Genomic DNA, 27,844 nt, shown 5'->3' on the forward strand with positions numbered 1-27,844 from the left:
GGGATCACACTGATTCCCCCAGGTGGAAAGCATTAGTGTATGGCTACTACCGGACATGTCCAGAATGCCAGCTATTCTGGGCAGAAGTTGAATGAGAGTGCATCTACCAGGCAACCTAGGATTGCGCTGCTGGGGCAACATAGGGCAGCAGAAGGTGGAGACTTACATCAGCTCTGAGTCATCACTGGAAAAAGTCAGACTGAGCTAGTAAAGTTCATGGAGACATCTCTCCCCCTCTGGGAGCTGTGAACAACATAAAGACTCCTGGCTGCCTTTATACAGACCCATTCATCTGATGGTGCCAAACAGTATCTTAAATGCTCTATTTCTCAATACTCTTCCATACTTCTTTTAGAAAACTGTAAAATGAGGTATAAATCAATTAACTGACTTGCTCAAAAGCAAACAAAGAAAATGAAAAAAAGAAAGACTGGGTTTTATCTTCTGTCAAAGGTTGTTTTATAACTTATAAACTGTTCTTAAATCACAATACATTTTTTGTTTGAAAATTATTTAAATAAAAATACTTTCAATTATTGGGTGTCATTTTGCTTGTAGTCAGCCAAATAAAAGTATATTATGTTATCCTAGCTACATCTCTAAAATCTGTTTAAAATTTTCACCAGTGAGCTTGGTTGGCTATTTCATTTTGTATCCTAGAGGTTTCACCTCAAAATTTATGTCTGACTTACCATCATTACTTAGTTCAGGATTAATTTTAAATCGGAATATATAATACTGCTCTTCACTAATAGCAATCCATGCAGTGCATAGCCAGTTATGTCACCTTCTTGCTGAGAATATTTCAGAATCAAAGGACATTGGAAACTTTGAAAAATCAGTGTTATTTAAACTGTTCTGTACAAACTATGAAGTATATTTCACAGCCAGCTCACATATTAGTTCTGTAATTTTCCTCCTATTCCAGACCTCTAAGTAAATTAATTACTGTCCTGGCTTTCATACTGCCTTTAGCTAGATGTGTCACATTGCCAAATGGCTAAATATACAGCTTCGGAAGTCACAATTTGTGTTCATTAGCTATCCACTGCCTACATTGTTTGTTATATTTAGAAGGAGCAACAACAACAACTTTCCACCTTCATTTTTAAGTCTTAGTTTCTCACATTAGACTATTTTGCTGGGTGATGGAGCTAGGGGGTGGAAGCAGATAATCGTCTTCTCCAAATTTCTAAAATTATTAGTAAAATAAACATGTTTGGAACAATTGGACAGCCTAACTTGGGATGAATAGATTAAACCCAAGCATTTTCATTATGTCTCTGGCAATCACCCTTTTATCTCATCTTGTGATGAACATCTGTATTTTTTGGCACGTTAGGATATAAATGTGGGGTGTATCTGAACAAACTCTCAATTATAGTTCTGCTCAGATGAGATTTCAAAATTATGTTTTCTACTTTGTGGACGATATTTACTGTTATGGTAGCAACTGTGTGAAAAAAAACTAATGCATTTAATATTCAGTTCTGGATTCATGTATCAATTATTTAGCTAAACCTTCTGTTAGTAGGTTTTTTTGCAAAACATGTACAAAATGTTTATAAAAAGGGAAAGAGATTCATCAATTCACAGTAGCTAAAGCTGTGCTAAAAAGCAAAAATGAACAAACATATGTTACCAGCAGTTTCTCATATTTGATGAGTAAAACCATATTCTATTTTGTTGCAATTGTCTTTCCTTGTACAAATAAAGGCCCTGATCCAATGAACATTTATAAGTGTGATTTTGATTTACACTATTTAATCTGCTTCTGTCTTTAAGACACCTTTGCATTTATTTGAGAGGTCCCGGAGGAGGTGGGAGACTGGTCTTTAAGCATTTACTTAACTTTTGGCTCATCAGGAGTCCACAGAGTTCCCATGTCTAGAGCTCAGCACGTGCAGCAGCATTGCAGAACAAGAGCCAAAAGTAGGAAAAAAGCCTGAATTAAAAAAAAAAAAAAAAAAAAGACTTGGGTTTTTTTCTCCTCCCAGTTGAGTGAATCATTTAGTGTTGGTCTGTGGCTCTGACTGCGGCTCTGGCACCGTTCCCACGGCTGTTACAGCCCCTATTCCACTTGGGAGAGTTTTCAGGAAATTGTGTTGTCATGGATCCTTCTGCTTAGCTCCAATCTGCTCCATGCCCAAAATCCCCTGTGCAGCAGAGTAAGAAATCCCCAGCAGGCGTAAGCTGCATGAGGCACGAAAGGCTATAACTTCTGTGCAACACCCCCAATGCTTCCCTAATTATTCCACTGGATCATCTTAAATAAGGTTTAAAAAAAGAGTGGAAGAAAATCCAACAGTTGAGGCATAAGAAGGTGGGGACTATGCTCTTCTAAACTAGTCTTTCTAAATGTCCCTAGTTCTTCGTCATAATCCAGACTGTCTAGACTTACCAAGTTAGAAACAGACATGTTTTCCTTCAAGGCTGAGCAATTTAATTGAGCCAGGGTTGGGGTTTTTTTCCCGATTGTTTATTTTACTAAACTAGAGCTGTTTTGAGGATGGCAGGCACCCATCAGAAAGGAAAGAGGCTAAAGATAGCAACAAAGAGACGTGCTGATCAGCAGTGCTGTGACTAGGATCAACGCTGCAGCTGCTCCCTTCCTACGTGCATTGGCCGTCTTTGTGTGGTTCAGGTTCCACCTACGGAAAGGATGAGTGAACAGGCAGGAAAAGGGAATCGGCTCCAGAGATGGGGTTGTCAGCAGACTGCTCCAGTCCGGAGGTAGTGTGAATTGCCTTATTCTGCATGGAGAGTCGAAAAATTATCTTAGCCATAGGTACGAAAACCCTGTTTTATAAAGTTCCTGGCAATGACTATAAAAGGGTTGGTTTGCTGGCCTAAGGGATTTGAACAATGTGAATTTTCTGGATTATTTTAACAACACAGACAAAACAATGAGCATTCAATGTTTTTCACTTAGCTTCTGTCAGAGGGTTTTTGGAAATACATCCAAATAAGATAAGATCTGAATGAGTATCAAGTAGATGCAACAATAGATAGATAGCAGCAACTACTAAACTGCTTGCAGCAACATGTAATGCCTTTGAAATGGTTGTTCATTGCTTATAGCTGATAGATGTGCTTTGGACATGAGTATGCGTTTGCCAGAGATCCTGCAGTTTAGGCACCCTGGGATTGTCCCCAGCTTGGCCCTTGGCTGGTGGAAACCTTCTCATCCACACTGATGCCCTGCCAGCTTGCTGGCTGGTGAGCATGGTGGGGGAAGCAGTCTTGCTACCCTTGCCCCTGGTACAAGAGTGCTAGGCACTGCGAGGACTGTCCAGTGTCCCGGCTCCAAGCCTCTTGCTATGGAAGGGAACTATATAACCTGGTGTTTGCCAGTTGTCCTGAAACCATGCTTAATACCAGATGAAATGTGAAGAATATAAAGAATTTTTCTTAGCCAATACTAATGCAGTTACTAGGTCTGAAGACAAGCCTAGAGAAATAAATAAAAACCTGCTTGTAGCTACCTGAACTTCAGCTCTGCTCTAGGAGCTTTCCATCAGCTGTGTAAGCAGGAATAAGCTGTTAGGGTGCTTGTATAATTTTGTGGCTGGGAGCCAGGGCTTACAACTAGGCTACTCTTTTCTCTGAGGATCCTGATGTGGGGATGTTTTTCCAGCCCTTCAACTCAGTTCTATTCAGATTTAAATTTTATCCTGCTAAAGAGTCAGAAAAAAGGTCAGAGCTACTGACCCTGCCCTGACAAACTTTTTATTTTATCAGCTGATGTTACCACTTTGGTGTGTCAAGACCTCTCTTCTGTCCAGACAGTAAAGAGGGGTTGTACATTATTATCGGCTATGTCCCTAGAAACAAATTCTGAGGAAAGTATCTTCTTCTGCCTTACAGGACAAGGTTTGACTCTCTGTGTAATCCTTTATATACTGAATCTGGAGTTTGAATAAATAAATCATTTGAATCATGCTTTACAGTTTTCGCATGCTTATACACACATCCTTCAGTTCTACCTTTTGCTCAAGACTAGACATGATAGTAATCCAAATATTTTGGCATGAAAATGGGTTTGAGAAATACTCTAGGAGTTGTGAAGTTTAATTTTTTTTTAATTTTTGTATCAGTTTTCCACTGAATATTTGAAGTGTTTGGGTTTTTTACCCAACCCATTTAAGTGTATATTTAAGTAAAGCAGTAGATTTACATGTAGTAAAAGATCCGTTTAAAATTTTCCCTTCGGTGAGAGAGAGAAACCATTCCATGCAGCAGATGTATAACAGATGCTACTCCTAGCACGTACTGCATTACTGGACGATAGCCAGATGCAGTGGTGATAGCATAGCTATTACCGTGATAGAGCAGAATAAAACCAAGATATGTAAGTAATGTGTTAGCTTCCCCACCCACCACCTTGTCCACACAAATGGGAAGGAGGAGAAAATTCTTAAGTCTGTCAGCTATCTGCATCATCGTATACAGTCCCCGCAACAACCCACTTTAAAAAGTAACAGAATTATAGTGCACATTTGAATACGTTAAATACTGTGAAGTCCATCCCATCTAGACCACACCAGGGCTCAGAAAATCTGAAATACAGTTCACAAAACCCACCTTCTTTCTGGATCCATATCCCGGGATAAATTTGCCAAGAACGCACAGTTCCAGAAGCCAGGTGAAATCACTATGGAGGAAAGGGTGCTTAATCTCACCTAACCTTAGCCATCAAGAAGCCAAACAAACACCTAGGCGAAGGTAGTCGTCTAGACTCTTTTCATAGTTAACAAAAATAAAGGCACCTCTAGAAGGCATTCGTCCTACTCTTCTTAGTTTGAGCTAAGTGAGATAAATCCCACCTATGGTGTTTGCAGTCATCTAGTGAATTGGTGTTAAAGCCTAGACATAAAACTCATTTCTTGACTTCAAGTGTTGAGTTTTGCCATTTGACCTCTCATCAGTTCCTTTCGAAATTTAATCTGAGAAAACAGATACTTTTCTATACAGTAGAGAAGATCCTTCCTGTCTGAAAAACACATTTTCACTTTAGAAGGTAGGAAGATATTTTTGAGACAAATCACCAACTAGAGGTTGGGGAAAAAACCTTCTGGTGGTAGTCGTCCCTCTGAGCACGCCCTGCGTTGGAAAGCACAGGAAATGAACAGTTACTGTAACTGAGTTGAGCAGGGTAGAAATATCCCTTGTGCTCTGTACAAATTTGCCTTACTTTAGTAACCACAACACAAATCTCACCTGCAACTCTGAAAGATGTCTTTAAAAAAAAAGAGGCAGTGTCCCTTAAACATTAATCATTTCCACATGTGGGAAATGTGACTGTTTTGCGCATGACTGCATTTTAAAACAGAAATCATTGCACAGAATACAGAATAGATTCAGTATGAACCTTCTAAAATAAATGAAACTTAATTTCTTTTGTATTTTTTAAAGGTCAAATGCTGCAAATACTGGCCAGATGACACAGAGATATATAAAGACATTAAAGTTACCCTAATAGAAACAGAGCTCCTGGCTGAATATGTGATTCGAACATTTGCAGTAGAAAAGGTAAGTTTCCAAATTCAGTTTTCTTAAATACGATGGTATCTGCCTAAGTAACATATAAAGATTCAACATGGGAAAGTTAAATCTTTTGACTGACATCCCGGTTTTGCAGCTATTTTTTGGGTAAACGACTACCGCCCTCTTATGGTAAACTGTGGTTTTCTTTAAATGCAGCAACTTTTCTGCGCTTTCCATCACTGTTGGCCCCTGCCTGAGTTAGAAAAAGTGATGTTCCTTGCCTAGGAGAAATCGAAGCCTCCCTCCCAGCAATCAATTGAAAAACACATTCGTGCTGTTTTCCCATCTTATGTTCCCCACAATAATTTTCTGTCTGTACTAGAGGCGGCATGCACCATTATTCAGGAGTCCGTGGTGGAGAACACTGTTGTCTGTTGGGCTGGTGTGTTCCTGCTCTGCAGAGACATAGCTGAAACAAATTAATTCTCTTCTCAAGGCAATTTCACTTTTCATGTGGAATCTGTCTTTATAGGGAGAGTTCCAATCAGCATGTTGTATTACTGTTTATTAGAACAATGCCATGAATTTGTTTGATGCTTACTAGATCTTGTAGCTCTCCCAAACAGCTTACAATATACGGGCAACATACAATTAACAAATAAGATACTTAACTGAAAGTGAGAACAAGCAGAGTCAGTCAATGCTGAAGTGTGTCATGCATTTTGTGTTAATTCAGGGGTTTTATTCAGACTTCATTAAAGGACAGAAGTGTTTGTATTGTATGTATCAAGACTCATTTGAGTTGCAGAACGAGGAGGAAAGGGCCTGTTTGGAAGACCGGATATTCCTCATGGTGCACTGAAGTAATGTTCTCGCAGCATCTCCATGAGTAGATTTTCAACTAATTAGCTTAGAAAACTCCTTTTGATTTAGTTGCAGTACCTGTGATACAGTGGTTCTCTCTAATGATGAAATAGTATTCAATTATGGTTTTGAAGAACATAATCTTTAGCATCAAAGAATCCTGCACCCAGGTAGATGAAACTGCCAAAAAGACAGCCCAACAGGGTCTCTGTACGTATATCCACAGTAACAAAGGAATTAGGTTTTTTCCTGTTTTATTCTTCAATCTAATACTTAAATATGCATCAACACAGCAACCTGAGGGTAATGATAACAGAATTATGCAGTTTGAATGAACTGAAATATTGTATCATGTTTACCACTATACATATTGTACATCGAATTCATTCAAGCCTGTTGTTTCCTTGCATTTAGATATTTTTAATAAACAGATGAGAAATAGTGGCTACACTTTGAAGTAGATGAAGCACTGGTTGATTTCTATTCTGCAAATTTTAAGCCCATGCTTTGATGTTAGCTTTTCACTTCTTAACTGGGACTGGAAAAAAAGACCTAGAGGATTTTACAGTTGATCATAACCAAACTGTCTTGAATAAGTGCATTAGAACAGATAGAGATAAAAGGCACTAAACATTTTATTTCTTAAAAAAAATCTCCATCTGAAAAAGATTTCATTTAGACACTGCTTTTTAATAGTTGGTAGTTTTTCAGTAAGCCTCTAAAAGCAATGTCAGTGTAGTTTGAGTAAAGTACATTTGTTTTTACCCTATTTTCCATATTTTTTAACTCTTCCAATGGTACTGGAAGGTCAAGTCTGTACATCTCTTCCACCATAATTCTCTCAAGTTTATATTTCTTCTCTGCTGGGACTGATACTTTTCAGCATCTCCAAGACAAGCTGCATGATGAGACAGAGTGCACCCTAACCAAATCTGCAGATAATGCTAAGTGAAGGGTGGTGTTGAAATGCTCAACATTGGAGCCTCACTTCCAAAGGACTTGAAGATTTGGCCAACAGGAACTTTAGTAATTCAACAAGGGAAAATGCAAAGTTCTGTGCCTTAGGTGGCCTAACCCCATGTGTCTGTACATGCTGTGACATCCTGGTACAACAGCTAACATCCAAGATGATTATGGATGTAGGACACATGAGCCGCAGGGGGAGGTTAAGAGACTTGGCCTTGTTCGGTGTGGTAGAGATGAGGAGGAGGGGTAAGGAGGATCTAATTGCAGTCTGCGACTACCTCAAAGATGTTTAGAAAATCAGGGGCACCAAATTCTCCTCATTCTTCTCAATGGTAATGGATGGTAAAATGGGGCAATGGCCAAGGAGTTGCAGCATGGAAGGCTTGCACTGGAAAAACTCCTTCAGGAGGAGGGTAGCGCAGTGCTAAAGCAGCTTACCCAGAAAAGTTGTGGAATCTCCATTCTTGGAGGTCATCAGGGCTCAGCTAGACAGAGCCACTGGTGACCTGATCTAGTGTTGGCCATAGACCCACTCCAATTGGGCCGTTGGACTGGAGACCTCCAAAGGTCCCTTCTGACCATCTTTTCTATTTGTGGATGAACATCTCGTACCTGCTCCTAAAATACAATTTAGAAGTTGATTTGTTTGGAGATAAATTGATCACTTATGTTCATTTTTTTAAATGGCTATTTGGTAATTATTGAGGAGTAGGGGGATAATGCTAAGAAAATTGAACCCAAAATTACACTCTGATTCTGAAGACCACTTCCTAGATACGCTTTAAGTTGGGTGCGTAAGCAGTTCCTTTGGAGCAGTTCCTTTACAGCACAAGTTAACTCAGATGAATTACTCAGATAGTAACATACAGCAGTACCATAAGTATTTGTAGGATCAGGGTCTACATTTTTTAACATCCTACCTAGGGTTTGTTAGCAAAAAGTACACCATTTTCTGTTTGTTTCAGCTGAAAAAAAAAGTAAAAAATAGTCTTTCGAAGCCGAGCATATGCTTTTATGATTCATGCAGTTGTGTTACTATTTTGGGTTTAGAAACCAGCAGGGAAGCTACAGACATGAAAATCATTCTTTTGTAGGTATAATAAGCAAACTCATAAAAGTACCCTATATGCAAAATCTTTTGTAAGTAGCTGAGTGTTACCAACGATAGACAAAAATGCAGTCAGCATGACAGACAGCATTTTCAAAACTAATGCACGAGATACACAGGACATATACTGATCTGTGCAACAGCTGGGTGCATTAGTTTGGAGGGGCAGATTACTTTTTGTAACTTGCTTGAAAATCAAGGCTGCGTACAGCATGAAGAATTTGTGAGAGGTACTTGTTTCAGTCCTCAGTTTGTATAGTCATGGCATTGCTTTTTGTATGGGATCTTTGTTTCTTGGGGGATTGTGGGCAGTTGTTAGGAGCAATATAAAAGTGTTTGGGACATGGATACCCCACCTACGCACAGCTATTTATGGAGTTGGAGGCCTTGCTTACAGTAGCAAAAAGCTGTGTTAACTAACACACTCTAAAATCTCCAGAGTACAGAGACCAAATTGTATTTGAATGTGTTTGCTGCACTGTCTTAAAATGCAAATTATTTTGTCTATTCCTGGGTTTTAATATGTTTTAAGATTGGTTTTTAGGATATAAGGTCATTTCTGTTGCAAGGGTGTGATCTCCTCAGTCTACACCAGCGTGACATACGCTATTCATCTTCTCCCTTGCCTGCCTTTTTGTGTCACAGTTTCCAAGGGAGATGAGTGTGGATATTCCTCTGAGCAGATGCCCAGTTTCCACAGATCCCCAGCCTGAGCTGTCAGAGCATCAGGACTCCAAGATACACCAAGCCCACTCCAGTCATGTAGCACTGGCACAGCCAAAATTTCTCAGTCATTGAAAATCCCAGACTCTTTTAGCTTGCATACTAGCAATACATTAGGAAGTTTATATTACTTCATTATGCAAAAAGAATTAGACCTTTTATACGCAGACCAGCTCAAGACAGGAAATACATCTTTAAGAAGAAAAACTGTAAACCACTGGTTATTAATATCACTGACATTTAGTCCAGCCTAGACATGATATGTCATAATTTTGCTGTTTGCTCATGAAATATGTATGATGGCCTCTGGTCTGTGGATTTCTAATGAGAATAAAATACTGGCAGCTACATTTTTAGAGGGGCAAGGGGAAATACAAGCACTAAGAAAATCAAACTTAGCATACACACCTCTAATATCCAGACTGCTCCAGAAAGTCACATGGGAAATTATTTACACGATCAGCTTCTCATTCATACCTGTCTTACCATATCCATGTCCTTGTAGACTGTGGCAAATCATTTGAAGGGTGAGCATGTGGAGGGTTACAAATGCAGCCCCTATGATTGGAGGTGCAAACAGGTTTCTTACTATTCAGCTGTTTCTTTCAGACCAATGAAGGAGACAAATGATAATGAAAATTATGCTGAAATTGTAGTTCCCTGAAGTCAGCAGCAAAACTCCTGTGGAGAGCAGTGGGAAAAAAATGTCATCTGTGCTACATGTTCATGGCCTTGCTGCTGACCTGTTCTGTGATCGTGGCATGCATCTTAAGGCCACAGTTTTCAAAGCAACCTAGTGTTTAAATATAGAGATGAGCGTCTATCTTGTTGCTAAAAGTTTCTAACCAATCTAGTGCTAAATTACTCAGTTTTGTTGTAAGGCTTTGAAACCAGTTGATATGTAGCCTTTGAACTTGCTCTCCTGCTATGAGAAAGCTCTCCAACAGTCTGTACAGATAAGGGTATTGGTAGGGGGTGGATGTTTTTCAGCAAGGCTCAGGCTTTTGAAGTTACATTCTTATGATGTGTCTTGTCCAATTTCTTTCACGTTCAAGCTTGTTTTTCTTTTTCTTCTTTTCAACAGAGAGGTGCTCATGAGATTCGGGAAATTCGGCAGTTTCACTTCACTGGCTGGCCAGACCACGGCGTACCATACCATGCGACAGGCCTGCTGGGATTTGTACGGCAGGTCAAATCCAAGAGCCCACCAAACGCTGGACCTCTGGTTGTTCACTGCAGGTGGGTAGAACAGAAATGTTGTCCGCTAAACTCAGAACCTACTTTTGCTTCTCCTGTACTGCCTCATCCCCACACACGTGGCTGAAGCCACTGGAGCTCTACCCACAAAAGCTTAATACCTAAAATATAAAGAAGAATGGCAAAACTGAGTCTGAAATCCTGCAAATGTCTGAATGCAAGACTTAATTTCAGTAATCATCCCACTGATCAAGTACCTGCAAGATGAACCCTTGCACTTTACATTTTCCAATACACTGCTGAACATTAACTGTGCTCTTCTTTTACTTTAGTGCTGGTGCTGGCAGAACTGGGTGCTTCATTGTTATTGACATCATGCTAGATATGGCAGAAAGAGAAGGCGTTGTAGACATATACAATTGCGTGAGAGAGCTTCGATCTCGGAGAGTTAACATGGTGCAGACTGAGGTATTGTTAATCTACTAGAATACTGCCTTACACTTTGCAAGAAAAAGTATTCTTCTGGCACATAAAACTAGAGCCCCTTTGTGGTAGGCACCATCCAGAAGGTAGTTTATTCAGTCATATGCAGAAAATAATCAACATACAAACTTGAAGAAGTGCTGCCCGAACAAGTGCCCAGTTATGCTGCACTTAAGGCTTGCAATGGTTTTCTAAAAAAAAGGAAAATCATGAGTGTTTCCTCTTCAGGGAGGATTCATTCTGGCATACCTCTTATTGAGGCTCAGTTATGTATTAGCACCTACAGAACTGTGCAGAGGAATGAAGAAACTAGAAACATTCCAAGTTTTATTATGGAGTGTTACTGCACTTCTGTTTGTACTTGTAACCAGTTTGAGTCGATCCTTCTATATTAATTTCTAAATGAGTGGGATGGATAAAGTTTTGTGAGCTGCTGTTGTTCCTTCTGGTCTTGCTTCAGTGCCAGTAAAGTCAAGAGAGAATTACTGGCAACCATATTAGTTGCTATTTTTTATTTACCAAAATACTAGTAGCGTATGCTGTCTATGTCAGTAATTATTTTAATTGCTTTACCAGGAACAGTATGTATTCATCCACGATGCTATCCTGGAAGCCTGTCTTTGTGGGGACACATCTATTCCAGCTTCTCAAGTTAGGTCTGTTTACTATGAAATGAATAAACTGGATCCTCAGACTAACTCCAGCCAGATCAAAGAGGAATTTAGGGTAAGTTGTGGCTAGCAGTACCTAGAAGCTATACAGTTCAGCTATGCTGAAGACTTCTACTTAAGTGCTTGCTTATAACCATGTGAATTTTGGACTAGGCCTGAGAGGGAAAGAATGCAAAAAAAAAAGAAAATAATATGTCACTAGTTGCTATTGAATTATGCTAAATCATAAAAGAATGCAGCGGGTAGTAGTAAAATCTTCTCTTTACTCAAGGGAAGCATATTGATTTCTTCCACTGTCCTTTCTCCAGAAGGCAGGTTACTCTGCAGCTATCTTTGAGGTTATTTTTCAGATCTGTATGCTTCCAGGATTTTTTGCTTCCAAACCCTGCTGACTGTGATGTGTTTTCATTTCTCTGCATATTGATTCCCACTGAAACTGAATGCTGAGCTGATCTGTTTTTAAATATTTGGGGATGCTTTCACTGCTGTGTTAATTTTTCTGTTGTATTGTTTACTCTTTTTGAAAGACTTTAAATATGGTGACTCCGACACTGCGCGTAGAAGACTGCAGCATAGCACTTTTACCACGAAATCATGAAAAGAATCGCTGTATGGATGTTCTGCCTCCAGACAGATGCCTGCCTTTCCTCATAACGATAGATGGGGAGAGCAGTAACTACATTAATGCTGCACTGATGGATGTAAGTCTCCACTACATCATTAATAATAAAAAGGGAATAAGCAGCCCTCCGAACTGAGCAATGCCAGAAAGTGGAGTCAGCATAAGAAGACTGAAATCCTTCTAGCTTGTTTTCCAGACACATGGCACAAAATCTTTAAATTCCCAAGTACATTTAGAATCCCACATATGTTATGTCACAGCCAAGGTTCCAAAGCCATGCTCAAAGAGCAAGTCAGGGAGTTTTGATAAATTAAATGTGTCTGGATTTCTCCCTAGTGTTTGAATTTTTAACCAGCTGGCCTAGGAAAAAAAGAGTTACCTATTAAGACACTAAGGCAGTTAAATAGGATAATAAGGTTTGCGGCAATATTTCAGTTCCCTTTGTTTCTAATTTAAACAGTAATTAACAAAAAAAAAATTGTCTGTCAGCACAAGATAGTACACAAGCCATTACTTCAGTCTTTCCGTTTATTTCTGTTTGAATGAATGGTTCCTCTTCATGTGTGTGTTGATTTTTTTTCTAATGCATCTATGGTAATTCTAATCCTGCTAATAGAATATCAGTAAAAAGTCACTTAAACTGCCTTTACAGTCTACAGATATTTATAGCCTATCTTTGACAATTTAGAGATATAGTAATTACAGTTGTCAAACACATAAACAACAAGAAAACAGAGGTTAGCAAAGAATGAACACATTGTAAATGGCCTTTTTGAAACGTGAAGCTAGAGTAATAACAGTTTATAGCAGTTTTTGCATTTCTTTCCTTCCAAGTTCTCAAAGCATTTTCCTAAAATAAGCCCAAGTTCAAAACACTCCGGTGAAAAGGTAAGTGTATTATCTTCATCTATGTAGAGAAACTGAGAACAAAAGTTTAAGTGACTTTTCTAGGTTCTTACAGTAGGTCAACGACTTTTCATATTAGAATGGAGCTTCCTTGATCTGCAATTTACAATCTTGCCATTACATTGTCTTCTTTCCCGAAGAGTTCAGTACTGTTTTGTTCTGTAAATTAAGTACTGCTCAGAAAGAGCAGTGCCTCAATATTTGCTTTGAAAATGCTTCCCTTCTTCACTGTTGAAACAGTGAGCTGCATCCAAAAGTGTGCCTGGGCAAAAGGCTCCAAGGGAGGAGGTGATTTGGGTCACTTTCCACCCAAAGCACCCTTGCCAGGCTCCTGCAACATCCCTGCACTGATGGACGAGAGCAGACATTTACACTCTCTCTGAACACTCAGTCTCCAGCAGGCAAGATGATGCGTTTCACCCGCTCCACTTGCATCCATCCAGATGCAGCTGGATCACTTCATGTAAACCTTTAAAGCTCACTTCAAGCAACAGGGGTAGCAAGCATAATTTTTGTTATTCAGTACCAAAGGAGTTTGAGAACAATTTTCCAAAAAAGCCCTGCTGGGACTTGTAAGTGAGGGAGTAATGGAGAGCCCTTCCAGCATCTCTCATCTGCGTGCAACTTCCAGCAAGACAGGACCAGCAGCTGACTGAGGTACCAGCAGCATCCATACCTGCTGGTTGCAGTTTGCTGAAACCAAGACAAAGAACTGAAGTCTTGCATGTCTTCATCTGTACCCCAAAACACATTGGATTCATTTTCTGTGGTCTCTTCAGTGACTGTCTCTGAAAGAAAGATGCAAACAGCTGATCAGATTGTATCTCTGTCGCGGTACAAATACTTCAGTTCAAGGCATGTAGAGGCTTCCCCACCATCATTAATGAAGGCAGTGGCAACCCCTCCCAAGAATTGCCCCAGTATGGCTGCACTGGCGTTCAACACTCAGGAGGACGTAGTTGAAAATTACACGATTAAACGGTTCCACCAAACAGCTCAGTCAACGACATACTCTGGTACTAAAAAAAAAACAAACCAAAAACAGCTGAAATTTATCCCCTGGGTATCCTCGCTGCTGTCAGATAGACCAGAATTTCAACAATATTTCTGAAAAATGACTAGATATTTATTTTCATGGGCATCATTCAAATTAACAGCTAAGTGCAGACAGCCAAGATTAATCTGTCCATTAACAGCTCAAAACAAAACTGTTGCTCAAAATTTTGTAGAAGTTGCATTGGAGGCAAAAACCTCTGATGATTTTACTCTATGCCTGTGGCATAAAATAAGTTTCAGAAATATAACAACTGCAGAAGTTATATTCTGCCCAAATACAGTTTACTAACTTTGAAGCATATAAGATCTTGGGAAAGAGCTGAAAACAATGTATTAATTATATAGAAATAATTATTTCTGTCCCAAAGTTTTGGGGCTATGACTGGCATTCTGCTAAATGGATTTTTATCTTTTACCATTCTTCTCACCATCTCTTGTTATTTCTTTGCAGAGCTACAAGCAACCGTCAGCTTTTATAGTTACGCAGCATCCCTTACCAAATACTGTCAAAGATTTCTGGAGACTGGTCCTAGATTATCACTGCACTTCAATAGTTATGCTGAACGATGTTGATCCAGCACAAGTAAGTCCAGAAAACTGCTCCATGCAACAGAGGAGTGCTAGTGCCTCAGCATTTCAGCACATGTGCGCTTCAGAACAGCTTTAGGATGTAATTAGTTTTATAAAACAACATTAAATACTAACACGCTAAAAAATTGATTTGTAGCTTGCAGATACACATAGGGAAAGAAGAATAAATCAGACCATCAGCAGCTTCTCCACCAAAATGTTAATGCACACACGCATAAGTGTGTGCACCCATAATTTATTCTAATAAGAAAACATACTTTGGGAAGAGCTGCTAAAAAACAAAAATGATGGTTGTAGAATTCTGACTCAAGTCTGAAACACACTAATAATAGCCAAAAGTCATAAACAGAATCCAACAGCTATTCATTAGCCTGCCTGAAACAGGTCAATGACCTTGGTCTGCTTACCAGGGGATAGCTGTTCCCAGTGTGAAAATCTGTGTTACGTTTGCTACAAAATGACATTGTTAGCAAGGAGATAGGAACTAAACAAGATTGGAGACTAAGCATCCTTCAGAAGAGAAAACAGGGCAAGGAAACATATGGGGGAATATAATTACCTTACAAGAGAGTTGTGCATGCTGTACATGTTCTTCAGAAAATTGGAAAACCGTACCTACTGGTTTGGCAATTTAATCACTAGCATTAATCACTAAGTGTCCTAGAGCCTGGCTCGCACCTGCGCAATTCCAAGTTCTTACACAGATATCGTTTCCTTGGTTCTAACAAACTGCACCAGCCGTCTGCTGGAATAACGTGATGGTAATCTGGATTCTTAATATGTAAATATTTGCTAAGTACTGGTTAAGAGCAATTGTTATTTTTTATAGCAGACTGCATGTCATTTTTATTCTTGATATGATCAAGAATCTTTTTAGTTCGTTGAGTATTGTTCATACCTAGAAAAATGTTTCCTTCTATTTCTTTTTAACATGAAGAATTTGTTTTTAAAACATACTAATCTTCCGTTTTGTCTTTCAAAGGAACGTGTAGGAATTCCACGCCCTGTTTTAAAGACTGAATTTCTGATTCCAAGCCCTTAACTGCCTACAGGGAGAAAAAATAGAAATGAAAGACAAAACTTTTATTCATGAATCTAAGATTATTTTCTGAGTGAATAAAGAAAGACTCAAGGGAGTCAGACTGTTAGGGACTGCTGAACAGGGTTTTTTTAATTTGTGGGCTGTGTTTTGAATTTACAATAGCGCATGGCTATTTCAAGCATTTATTAGCCTCACAGGCTTTTAAAAGCTATTGGGATATGCAGTTAATGCACCTGCCTCTGCAGTATGTTAAACCTTTTTCCCTCTAATGTGAGTAACAATCTTTTCATTAGGAATAAATCTCAAAACCCTCAGAGCAAACAGAAGTGGAGAGAGGACAGAGCTTATTAAAACACACATTACATTCAGATTTATTAATAATTACTGTTATCATTATTATTTATGTATATATGGAGTGTTTACAGTTCTGTTAAGATATTACAATTTATGTGGATTGTTATGCTCTATTGGGAAATGAAATTCAACCCTTCACAGTGACTCTGACTTAAAGAGAGTCACTAGCATCACATGCATGCAAAATGCACAGACCTAAATGCGTTTGGTTTCTTTAGAACTTGAAAGTATTGGCTTCCTAAAACAGCTCCAGCAAAAAGCTCTGCTTATTATCATTTAAGCATTTTTCAAAGATATGTTAGAACAGTATTCCTATGTATTTGAAAGACGTGTACTAAATTGTACACGTTAAATGATCTGAGCACTGGCATTTGCATTAGTTGTATGCATTGTATTTTGCTATCCTGTACACTAGCATATTTCATAATAGAAATTTGTGTAAGATTTAGACAATATTTGGAAAGTAATTTACTCAGCAAACCGAATCATGTGGGGGGTTTCAAATAAATGAAAATATATTTTCCTACTCAAAATTTCTGGGTTTAACTTGTTAAAGTGAACTCCTGCAAATCAAACCCTGTTCTCTTTTTAATTGATGTAGTAAATGATTACGTTTTCCTAAAATGTAGTCATCTCTAAACGGCTTTGTTGAGGAATAAGTGTTATAAGAAATGCAAAACAACATCTGGAGTAAATGTGATTTGTCAGCTCAGCTCTGGATCACCAACAGCAATGCAGCAGAATGAAGACCACAGCTGTTTTACAGAATGAAATAAAGTTCCAAATATGACATCAATGCTTCTGCAAGCAAACAAAATTTCATGAGTTCATACTTAATTTTGGTGAATGCTTGCAAAAGCTACGTGCTTGAACTGCTGTAAATATACATGGAAAAAAATCATTAGGGTTTTTATGGAAAAATATGGACAAGCAGAGTCTAGCTTCAGAAACCTCCTTGCAAAGTGTTGATTTAAAGTATTAACACAGATGGTAATTGGTTCCTGGATTAAGCCATCGTGATATTATTAGACACTAAAACTGTGCAAGATAATGGTAATGTTACTTTGTGATCTTTAGATACCTAGAAGTAATGTTTTCTGAGCACTAAAGAAAGCATAATTACTATTTTCAGGTGGCATTCATAAGATGAAATTGAGCAGTTGTTGAAAATGTAAAGCAATGCTGATATTAGCCAGTATCATCAGTCATGGCTGAAACAGATGTGAAAGTTCAGTCCTGAGTTTTGAGAACTGATGCACCCTTCATAGTATAAAGCACACATTCTGATGTAGCTTGAATTAGTAACAACTTTTCAGGACAGTTGGAGATACCAGACCCTTGGTCTTTAGGCTTCACGCTGTCTCCAAGATATGGTAATATTTGGCAGCATCCCCCGTCTTGTCGTACGGGATTGCAGAATTGACGCTGACTGTCAGAAATGTGTTACTCCAAATACCAGAGACTGGTGAGTACAGCAGCAAGCAATAGCATGGTCAGTTAAGTGTAAAGACATTTGTTTAAACTTGTTCCGCACAAGTAGAAGCAGAGTGCTTGAAACTGATGGAGGATGGTGCATTGCGTATTTTATAAAGATACCGCGCGAGAATGTCAGTAATGAACGTAGCACAAAGAAAAATCTAGAAAAGTATATTGAGGCAGCATGAAATTCAAAGTGATTAACTGTGCTCTTTTGTGTTTGTCATCTTCTACAGCTGTGTCCTCAGTACTGGCCAGAAAATGGAGTACACCGACACGGTCCTATTCAGGTGGAGTTTGTATCAGCTGATTTAGAAGAAGACATAATCAGCCGGATATTCCGAATTTATAATGCAGCCAGAGTAAGGATGTTATTTGCAAAACAGTTCTATCTCAGTAGATGTGTTGACTCTATTCAAGTCACAAAAAATGAAAGTTAAACTCACATAAAAACCATTCTCATTTTTCAGCTTATTTTTTTGAGAGCAACAGTGCAATACTGAGTCACACCATAATCAATGAGAAAAAAGCCTTCTATGTGTAATTAAAGTAAAAAATATTTTAATGCATATCTCAAGTGTGTTAAATGCAAATGAAATAAATGCACTATTCAGTTTGGTAGACAAGCAATGCCAAAATCAGTGCTGTTTTCAGCAGTTTGAAATTAGCCATCTTGCATTATTTGTCTCCTGTGTCATGCGAAGAAAGCTGTGCACCAATGCTAGGCATGTTTTTCAATACCAGTCCCAGGCTTTTAGTGAAGATCCTGTCCCACTAATCACACTTCATAATATATGTAAGCACTTCAGAAGCACAAGTACGTTCTCATATCCAGCTTTTATGCTCCTATAAAGTTGACAGAAGACTAAACGAGGCATGTCTTTCAAGCTGAGTGGAAAAAAGGTTCCACCACAGACCAGGCATCTCTTCCCCTCCAGATGAATAGAGCCTTTGCAATGGACTGGTATCGATCACCGAAGAACCATAGCTAGGAATAAGTGGCATTCCCTGCTGAAAAAAGTTGGGGACTGCCCTGAGATCTGGTAGCTCTCAGGACAGTGAGAGAAAGGCCCCCAAAACAGACACAAAAACATGCTAATATCTGAACAGGAAAGCAGATGGTAAGCTTCAAGATATTTCTTTAGTACTAGGAAGGCCTTGCATTCGCAGTAAATGTAGCAACATAAAAGCACAATCTCCAGCAGCGTTAATGTGAGCTTTAGCAGGCACTGGGGCTGGCTGATGTGCTTTGGGAAGAGGGGCCGTCAGCTGAAAGAAACTGGCCAGAAAATCAGTAGATTCCAAATTTTGCCATAAAGCAGACAAAACCTATTGAAGAATATATCTAATGCTGCATCCACTTTGGTTTATTCCCTTACCTTGTTAGTCTTACGTCCTCTCTATTACCTCTTACTCTAGAGAAAAAATTGTAATGTCAACCTTTCTGTGTGTTGCTCATTTTAAAAGTGGCACTAAAATGCCCTCACTTTGCACAAAAGTGAAAGTGGCAAATCCTAGACTACAAAAACAGTTTTCATATGTGTGTTTATTATGCCCTTTTCAAAGGACTGTAATTTTCTGCCACTAACACTTGTTCTATGCTCCTTTTTTATTTTAAATCACCATAAAGCAACTGTTCAGAAATGTTTCACCAGAGGGGTTCTGACTGCTGCAGTAGCACACAATAAAATAAAATGTAGTTAGATTTTTTATAAGCTGGAAAAATCTGAGGGTTTCATTTGTTTTTTTTAAATGTTTCCTGCTTCAAAATATCTTGAGAGGTTTTGACCTTTCTCGTAAAAAAAGACAGAAGCATGCAAACATTCTTCGAAATGCTGAAACGTATGAAAAAAGGTATATAATTGAAGTTGTGTTGCAGCTCCCTCTTTGCTACCAAGTTCCTGCTATGATATTAATTAATTATTTGCCTGATCCTGCAGCTGTACCATTGCTCTATTCTAGTCTGTTTGTATAGCACTCTGTTTAAAACCTCTTGTTCTAATAACTCTGTTGGAAATTAGAAGTCATAACTGCTCAAGGGCAGTTGAAATTACATTAGTAGTTTGTCAGCAGTGATCTGCCTGAACAACTTTCCTCATTGATGCAAATATCTAAATTACATACCAAAAAAAATGCTGTTACTTTCTCCTGCTTGTTGTCTGAATCTCTACAGCCCCAAGACGGCTATCGGATGGTGCAGCAGTTCCAGTTCCTGGGATGGCCCATGTACAGAGACACTCCCGTTTCTAAACGCTCCTTCTTGAAGCTCATCCGCCAAGTGGAGAAGTGGCAGGAAGAATATAACGGGGGAGAGGGACGCACAGTTGTACATTGTTTGTAAGTACTGGAAACCAAAGAGAGAAAGTAAGGGAATACTGTTACAGAGTTTGTGCCACGTTTTAAAAGATTTGTGAAGAGGTGAAGAGGCGTCTGTCTAATCTGGAACTGGATAAATAACACCGCTGCTCATTTAAAAGCTTTGAATACAAGAGGAACTGTATAATTTTTTACGTAGATTAATGAGTTTCCCTCTCTGTCCCTTGGTAGACCCCTGTGAAAAGATGATGGGTGCAAGTTAACTCTATTTTATATAAAGATGTCCAGTGACTTTTGCAAATGGGAAAGGTCCATATTTATTCAGAGTAAATCAAAATTGTACCTTCAGAACAATGTACCTTTTATTCCTACAGATAAGGACTGTAGAAATAAGTAGTATTGGAGGGGTGATTCCTCTTCCAGACATAAAGCACAGAAGTAAAAGTGGCGTGATAGACCAGTTACGATACTCCTGGAATTGCCTTACCTTTCTCTCCTAATGGTATATATTTTTGTCCTCCTGTGACCTTTGTGCTCCACTGGTGCAGACTCTCATCCACTCTGCCACCATCCTCCTTTTGATATGGCTTAATACTTGTACATGCTGTTTGCCCTCAGCAGTAGCTGATCTTTTGAAACCAAGTCTTCAGTGCTTGAAGTTGTATCCCTCTTCCTCTAAGCATCGGCTTAAAGATGCTACCATGATGGAGAAGATACATGCTAGTGGGAAAAGTACATGCTAATGCACTTTCAGAAGCTGGGACCCAAGAGTAGACAATAACTTCCTGAAGTTTGGTTTGCGGTTACTGAATGTTAGAACAATGGAGGAAAATCTAAGAGTGTATTAATAATTCCCACTATCACTGACCTTGAACAAGTCATTGCTCTTCAGTTTCCCCATCTGTAGAATGGGGATAATAATACTTTCATCAAAGGAGCATTGTGCCGTGTGATTAATTAATGTTTTGAGATCTTTAGCTGAAAAGACCCTTTTGAAGTGCAAATTACTGTTATCTCTGAGGTGGCTGATGATATTAAATAGTTGTACAACATCACACATGCGTCACTTCCAGGCAGTAAAGAAAGAAAAAGCTCTAATATAATCCTTTTAAATGACTTTATTTTAATTAAAATTCTCAAAGAGTCCCACAATATCAGGCAATGTTTTGGCAGCAGAGAGCATTCTTTTCATACTGCCTGGATGTGACAGATGTGCGACGTTGTAGCTTCCTTTGAAAATCAACCATTTGCGAAGCTGGTTTGAAAGGCCCGCTACCTAACTAGTCTGCACTCTGGTAATTATTAACGTTTATTATTTTCGGTGAAGCGCAGCCTAAAGATTCTGATTAGAATAGCTGTGGAAATAATAGGGTTTCCAGAAAGAAAAAGATTCTCTTAAAGATTAAAAATAACCGGGGATAAAGTATTATTAAATACTGTATTTGATCATGCATATGAACATTTGTGCCTGGCTTCTTTGTTAGCAAGTCACTTCGGGTTCTCATCCTCTGATACTGTGGGTGGAGGGGGAATACATACACTTTTAAAAGTAGGCATTGCCAGGCAGCCGGCCCCTCTGCCTGCTGCCAGGGGAATATCGCAGCACCACCTACTGCCATGCTAAAGGTGGAGCCACCAGAAGGGCTCCTACAAATGAGACTTTGGGCACTTTCGCTGTTCCTCCGAAACACCTTTGGGTCCAGGAGGAAAGCACCAGGATTTGGAATAAAAGAACTCAAAGATCCACTTTCTCTATCACATTTCCAGGCCTGATGCTCATTGCAATATCTCGTGCGTTCACAGTGCAAAGGGGTGTCAAACTGAATCGAAAAGTACCTTGTCCTTATTTTAGCATCCTCTTTGTGCTGTGTCAGCTGTTCACTGAAGGGTGGTGCAAAACTCAGCCATTCAATTCCCTCCAGGCTTTCAGCCTGCTGAATTCTGAATCATAGCTTTGAGATCTTTCAGCCCATTAATTCCAATTAAAAATCGTGTTCTGCCTAGAGTTCAGCAGCCTTTGGGGGCAGGAACGTTCTGTGGTTTCTCCCTAATGGAACTCATGCCTTCTGTAGCCATCTCTAGTGCTGTACGAACTTGTAACACAGAGTCAATTGTAACTGAGCCATTTTATCACTTTTATTGTAGGAATGGAGGTGGCCGCAGTGGGACATTTTGTGCAATCAGTATTGTTTGTGAAATGCTTCGACATCAGAGGGCTGTTGACGTATTCCATGCTGTGAAGACACTGAGGAATAATAAGCCTAACATGGTGGACCTTCTGGTACGAGCTTTTTAACTGCACCACTAAATAGAACATGTTCCTTTTTCTCAGAAGACTCAGTAAGATTTCCAGGATTTGCAGTGGGAGTTGTTCACAAAGCAAGCAAGTCATTTTCAAAGGGGATAATGAAGTCACTTCACTTGTAAGAGTATTTTTACACTGCTTTCTTCCCAAGGAGACTTTGTCTCTGTTCATTTGAATTTTTTAAGAGTTTTAAACTTTCAGCCGAACATCCTTATTAATTTTCTTTTCTAGCAGGCTGAGCCAAGTGGAGAGCAGCCCTTGCATGGTAGAAATAATACTTATGTAAAATGAAATGCCAGATTTTCAAATTATATATTTTATAAATAGCTTAATCGCCTAATATTTATCAAAGCCATGAATTTCAGTTTGACATCCAGAATATTGCATTTAATTATGGTTGCTCTATCTCATAGAAAGATTAAAGAAGTTCAGAAACAAGGGGCCATGTACAATTATTTTCCTAGAGAGTGTTTTATGAGCTTTTTTTTTAAATGGAGAATTGCTGAAGTGCCAGCTGCTATGCCAGAAGAGCTGCAGAACAGCTTAAACCAGCAGGTTCTTGCACTCCAGTGTGTAGTTCTGTACTTGGAGATGGGTGTAGTGTGATACCCTATTCTGAAGCCTGGGCTATAAAAGACACTGTTTTACAACATCCTGCTGTAGAGGTGGCTGCTTAAGAGGCAGCTGTATTCGATTTAGCATCATAGGCAGGAGGAAGCAGCACCTGGGCAGCTTCAGGAATGCTAAACCAATCTGAGCTAATTTTGCAAGCTCTGGTTAAACAAGTTTGGGTCATATTTCAACATCTTTTCTACAGGGTGCCCAGGGTGTGGCAGGAGGCATCTCGCAGAGCTGGTCCAGCCTCTTGTAATTTTAGGAGAGATTCCCCTCTCTCAGATGAGCTACCAAGATCTGGGCGTGAAACATGCTGGAGGATGGGCAGAAAGCAACTCTTCTGTTGGGAAGAGTGAGCCTTTCAGGCTCATGTGTGGATGGGTAGGGTTATCCATTTCCCTACCGCATGTATCACTGCGCCTCATCTGTCCCATAGAAGAACGGCTTCCACCACATCCTCCATCGCAGTGCTCGCATCTAGCCTACCTGTGAAGTCCCAGATCCTCCCCGAGGCCTTGCTCTGGCTGGGCTCATGGAAAAAAGCCAGATGTTGCCAGCTGTGCAAAGCAAGGAGGGAGTTTGCAAGCAGCACCACAGGGCCATGAGCCAGCAATGTAGAACTGTGAATCTTGTATCAGTGAGAAACTACCAAGCTTTCGCAGTGGTGGGAGGGAGCAGCTTAGTTGGCTCCTCTTCCTCTAGTTTATATTCTCAGGAGGAGAATCATCATGCTGAGAACCATACATTTTTATTTCCTAGATATTAAGAAAAATGTCCTACTTCTTCATTCAGATAGTATAGTTTGGATAGAGACTTGGCAGGCCTGCTGTTCTCTGTTCTCCCAGACCTTAAGTCCACAGAACTCACTGATCTCTTATTCATTTATTTTATAGAAATAAAAAGAGAATTGCCAGTGTGGAGTTGTACAGTTGAAGAAAATGCTCTCTATAAATTCCTGTTTGTGACAGTTCTCCAGGTATAGATTTGTCAGGCAGCTGTCTCCATTTTTCAGCAGAGAATTTTTTTAATCAAAAGCTAAATGTATTATTTTAGAAAATTAAAATAGCTTTTAGTAAATTAAGGATGGTATTGAGAATGTCTGGACAGCATTGAGAGGCCTTGTAAGGTCTTTTCATTAGGAGATTTCAAAGCACTTGTGAAGGAGATCAGTATTGTTTTCCTTATTTTACAGACAGAGGAACAAAGGCAGGGGACCATCAGGATTTTTCCCATTATCACGTAATTCACTGACAAAGCAGAGTTAGAACCACATCTTTTCAGTCTTGGTCTTCTACTTTGTAGGAACAAATATTTGAATTAGCAAGGTTTCAATTTCCATGTAGATTGTTTCATGGTAAAAGGGAATCGGGACACTTGAGTTCTTTTCCTGATCCTGTTACTGACTTTATCCTTTATGACCTTTCTTATATTAATGTGCCTTTGCCTCAGTTTCCATATCTGAAAAATGAGAACAATAATATTCATCTACCTTTGTAAAATTCTGTGGTAAAAGATCAAATGCTCAGAACTATAACAGGATTTCACAAAAATAGTTTCAAGACTGCTTTATCAATAACTGTTATGCACTTTCTGACGAGATGAAGGGCAATCTTTACGGTCCATACTTAAGAGATTCATCTCTTGATTTCATTGAAACCTTTGGTTTTCCTGCAAGTGTAAAAATCTGAATGCCACATCCATACAATATGGAAATCTATGAAATTCTTCAGCCATCATACAAAGGTAACACATGGTATTACAAAATGTCTATTACAGAATGCCCAAAGCATTTTGTGATAAATGTTATTGGACCTCCCAATAGGTGTCCTAGAAAAAAAAATATAAGTATACCTCTGAAGCTAGCTAACGTAAAGAGACTTTTAATATCCACCATCAAGGGAATAATAAAAACGTACAAAGGACACACGAGTGAACACAGTGGGAAATAATATATGTCTGCTCTTTAAGTATTCGGTTTACTAAAAATGACAGTTATTCTGGTGGATCAGTAAATCAGCATAAAATGAGCATGGAAAAATGGAAATGGATGAGTGGCTGATACTTTGGTTTGATCTGTTATGTACTTATAGAATAATTTTCATTTATTTAGAAACATATGCAATAAAAGCAGAAAAGGAATAATTTACATAATTCTCCTTTCTTTCCTTTCTTCTTTTTTATTCTTTTCTCCTTCTGAAGAAGACACAAGCAGTTTATGGAACCCTGCAGGATCTTAAAACCTCACATACAACTCATTCATAACTTAGATGATATGTGCACCTAAGATTTGTTTTCTTTTGAAGTGACAGCTCTCAACAAAAGAACTTAGAAATTGTCCATGCTTGTTAATGGCTTTTTGATTGTTGTAATAGTACTTGGTCTCTTACATGTTAAGGTGGACTGTCTTCTCAGCTAAAATGTGACCCAAAATCACAAGTACAGGCCAAAAGAGTTAATCCTTTAAAATGTTTGCTTCAATGAAAAGGAGAATATATCTGAAGTGTAATGGTAAGCTTCCTACTTGTGATGGTGGGAAGGTGAAGGCTGAGTGCTGTCAGCTAGTTAAGCCTGTTGGTGTTCCTGTATGATAGTACATGCTTAGTTATCTTTTATTAATTGATTAAAGTTCATAAGAGAAAGAGGCATTTCAGTGGCAAAAATAGTCATAAAACTGGCAGGTATTTCCAAACTGAATTTTTAGACGACAGAGCCCTTGGATCCAGGGAACCCCCACCTGCTATTTCTTTCAGCTTTTTTGTTTCATTCAAACGTTTGTAGTATTGCTAAATATTGCGAGTAGCAAGAATGAAAATGGAAGAGGAGTATGTGTGCGCACACAAAACTCTGATGTCACCAGTGACTGCATCATTTAAAGTTGCAGAGTGGGCGAGGGTCAGTCAAAAGCATTGGCCTCTCCACACCGCTGAAGATGTGAAGGGGCGAAGTCACAACCCTTCGTCTCGGAAGGATGCAGACGGGGTTTGCATGCCACGGGAAGGGGATTTCCCTGGGATCGGCCCTGTTTCCAAGCAGGCGCAAATAAAACCAGCAGGTCTGTGTCTGAAGCACAGGGCTGGCACCTGAAAACTTAGCCTGGGTAACAGAAGAGCTGTTAAAAGCCTAACTTACGCATCACCATCAATTGCTAAAAATTAATTGGAATGAATCCAATTAATTTAGCTCAGGCCCGATCTCACAGGCCTATTGCACTGGGAGAGGACAGTATTTCGGCGTGGGTTTGGGCTGCACGTAGAGGAGGAACAGTAAGCAGCTCTTGACCTGAAATGTAGCAAGCGTGTGAATGACATTAAAATAAATGTTACAATCTGGGAAGTACTAGACACTGGGTCTATTTTAAGATAAACATTGCCAGGGAGGAATTTCAATAACTCCAATTCTGATAAAGTGCTACATGTGCATTTTGACAGATGACAGAAGGGTTGCAAGTCAATTTGCTTGCGTGTAGTCAATTTTTCTCATACAAGTGTATTAAAGCAGCTAAATATGCATCTAATATGAGCAGTACCATAAGTTACTGTGTGTAGTGTCTATTGTCTGGTTAATATAAAGATTTTCTTATCTGAATATAAATTGGATTTGCAAACTGCTTCCCATTGACAACAGCTGATAGTAAATAATTTTAACAGAAGAGAAATATTGATCCCCTTAATTAAGTTCCTTCAATAACTGTGGTTTTCTTTTGATTTTTCAGGATCAGTACAAATTCTGCTATGAAGTGGCTTTGGAATACTTGAATTCTGGCTGATTGCGTAAACAGCACAGACAAAGTTGCTCCTTTCACCACCACAAACAAAGCAAGTCGCTTCATGATATCTGTGTAAATGAGATGAAGACTTCTCAGTGTTATGCTTATACTGCTTTGTATAATTGGCTCTTTTTAAGAGCCCGAAAAGATGTTTATAAAACTGCTTGCACTGCCCGTTTTCCACTATAATGCCGCTGCTTGACACCCATATGAACGTACACCAAACCACATGGCAGTTGTTGAACACTGTATTCATACATAGCCATTGATGTGGTGAAGCAGCATAGTCCTCTGGTAAATAAGAGAGCACAATTATATTCTTATGAAGGAATTTGTACTTTTCTGTTATATTTCGTTGCCTGTGATTCTCAGTTATTGTCACAGCCTAGTGTACATTTCTGTTCTGTGGAGAATGCTGTCTGGCATTTTGATAATATATGATTTTAGTTATATTTGTATTCTAACACGTGCATAATAAATGAATCATATGTAGCCTACCTGAACTAATGGAAAGACATGTACCAAATCATGTTAACTTTGTTGAGTTGTAATTTCTATCCACTTTGTACCATTTCAGAGAGAGAATCTTGATAGAAATACAGTTAGAAAATGCAAAATACAGGATGCTCAGATTAATATATCCAAAGCTTTTTCATTTGTTTATATTGTAAATATTTTTTGATTTCATCAAATTATTTATTCATTAAAATGAATTTTTTTGTGAAGCACAGTGAGTGACAATCATTTTTATTAAGCCCTGGAAATGCTTACTGTACGATAGTGTAAACATTTGTTTACCTTGTATGGATTCTCAGCTCAATAAATAATTACATACATGATAAAATCTCGTTTAATTTAGTATCTCTTGGCATCTGAGGGCCTTCAGCTAAGCCTCTTTTCAGATTAATTCTTGTAAATAGTGAGCTACCTCCAGAGCGTGTTTATCGTGTGATCCAGTGTTGATCCAGCCCATAGCAGGATGTGCCATGCCAATATATAAAAAGAGGTGAATTGTATGTTTAAAGATGCACATGTGCAAATGCAGAACCTGAAAATTGCCCTGCTGTATGAAGAAGAGATGGTGTTGGGCTTGCAGTACTCAGTCGAGCCCTGAGCATGCCCTGCCATTCGCTTTGTGTCTGCTGCTACGAAAGGGGTGATGGTGCATTTGTTCTTGGGAAGAACGACTGCTGCGAGGGGCAAGTAATTCCTCGTGTTAAAGATACCAATACTAGAATGACTGGGGGGGTTAAAAAGTGAGTAAAACTGCTCTGTTACTAGGGCTGTTACCAGTAC

General features: G+C 39.0%; 1 protein-coding gene across 10 annotated transcripts in view; it reads left to right on the top strand.

Annotated features, from left to right (window-relative positions):
- Positions 1–27,348, top strand: part of PTPRM (protein tyrosine phosphatase receptor type M) — a 489,233-nt gene extending 461,885 nt beyond the window's left edge. For 6 of the 10 annotated variants that reach the window (XM_072852719.1, XM_072852720.1, XM_072852722.1 and 3 more), the window contains 10 exons: positions 5,416–5,532; positions 10,233–10,387; positions 10,678–10,813; positions 11,405–11,554; positions 12,027–12,200; positions 14,535–14,666; positions 17,783–17,908; positions 19,720–19,883; positions 22,008–22,143; positions 26,495–27,347. In XM_072852719.1, the coding sequence (XP_072708820.1) occupies positions 5,416–5,532; positions 10,233–10,387; positions 10,678–10,813; positions 11,405–11,554; positions 12,027–12,200; positions 14,535–14,666; positions 17,783–17,908; positions 19,720–19,883; positions 22,008–22,143; positions 26,495–26,548 (1,344 nt within the window). In that variant the 3' untranslated portion in view covers positions 26,549–27,347. Of the gene's footprint in view, positions 1–5,415; positions 5,533–10,232; positions 10,388–10,677; positions 10,814–11,404; positions 11,555–12,026; positions 12,201–14,534; positions 14,667–17,782; positions 17,909–19,719; positions 19,884–22,007; positions 22,144–26,494 lie in introns of all 10 variants that reach the window. The other 4 variants (XM_072852716.1, XM_072852718.1, XM_072852723.1 and 1 more) reach the window with 1 other exon arrangement.
- The last annotated feature ends 496 nt before the right edge of the window (positions 27,349–27,844 follow it).

Source organism: Ciconia boyciana, chromosome 2 (assembly GCF_034638445.1).
Source record: "Ciconia boyciana chromosome 2, ASM3463844v1, whole genome shotgun sequence".
Taxonomy (NCBI): domain Eukaryota; kingdom Metazoa; phylum Chordata; class Aves; order Ciconiiformes; family Ciconiidae; genus Ciconia; species Ciconia boyciana.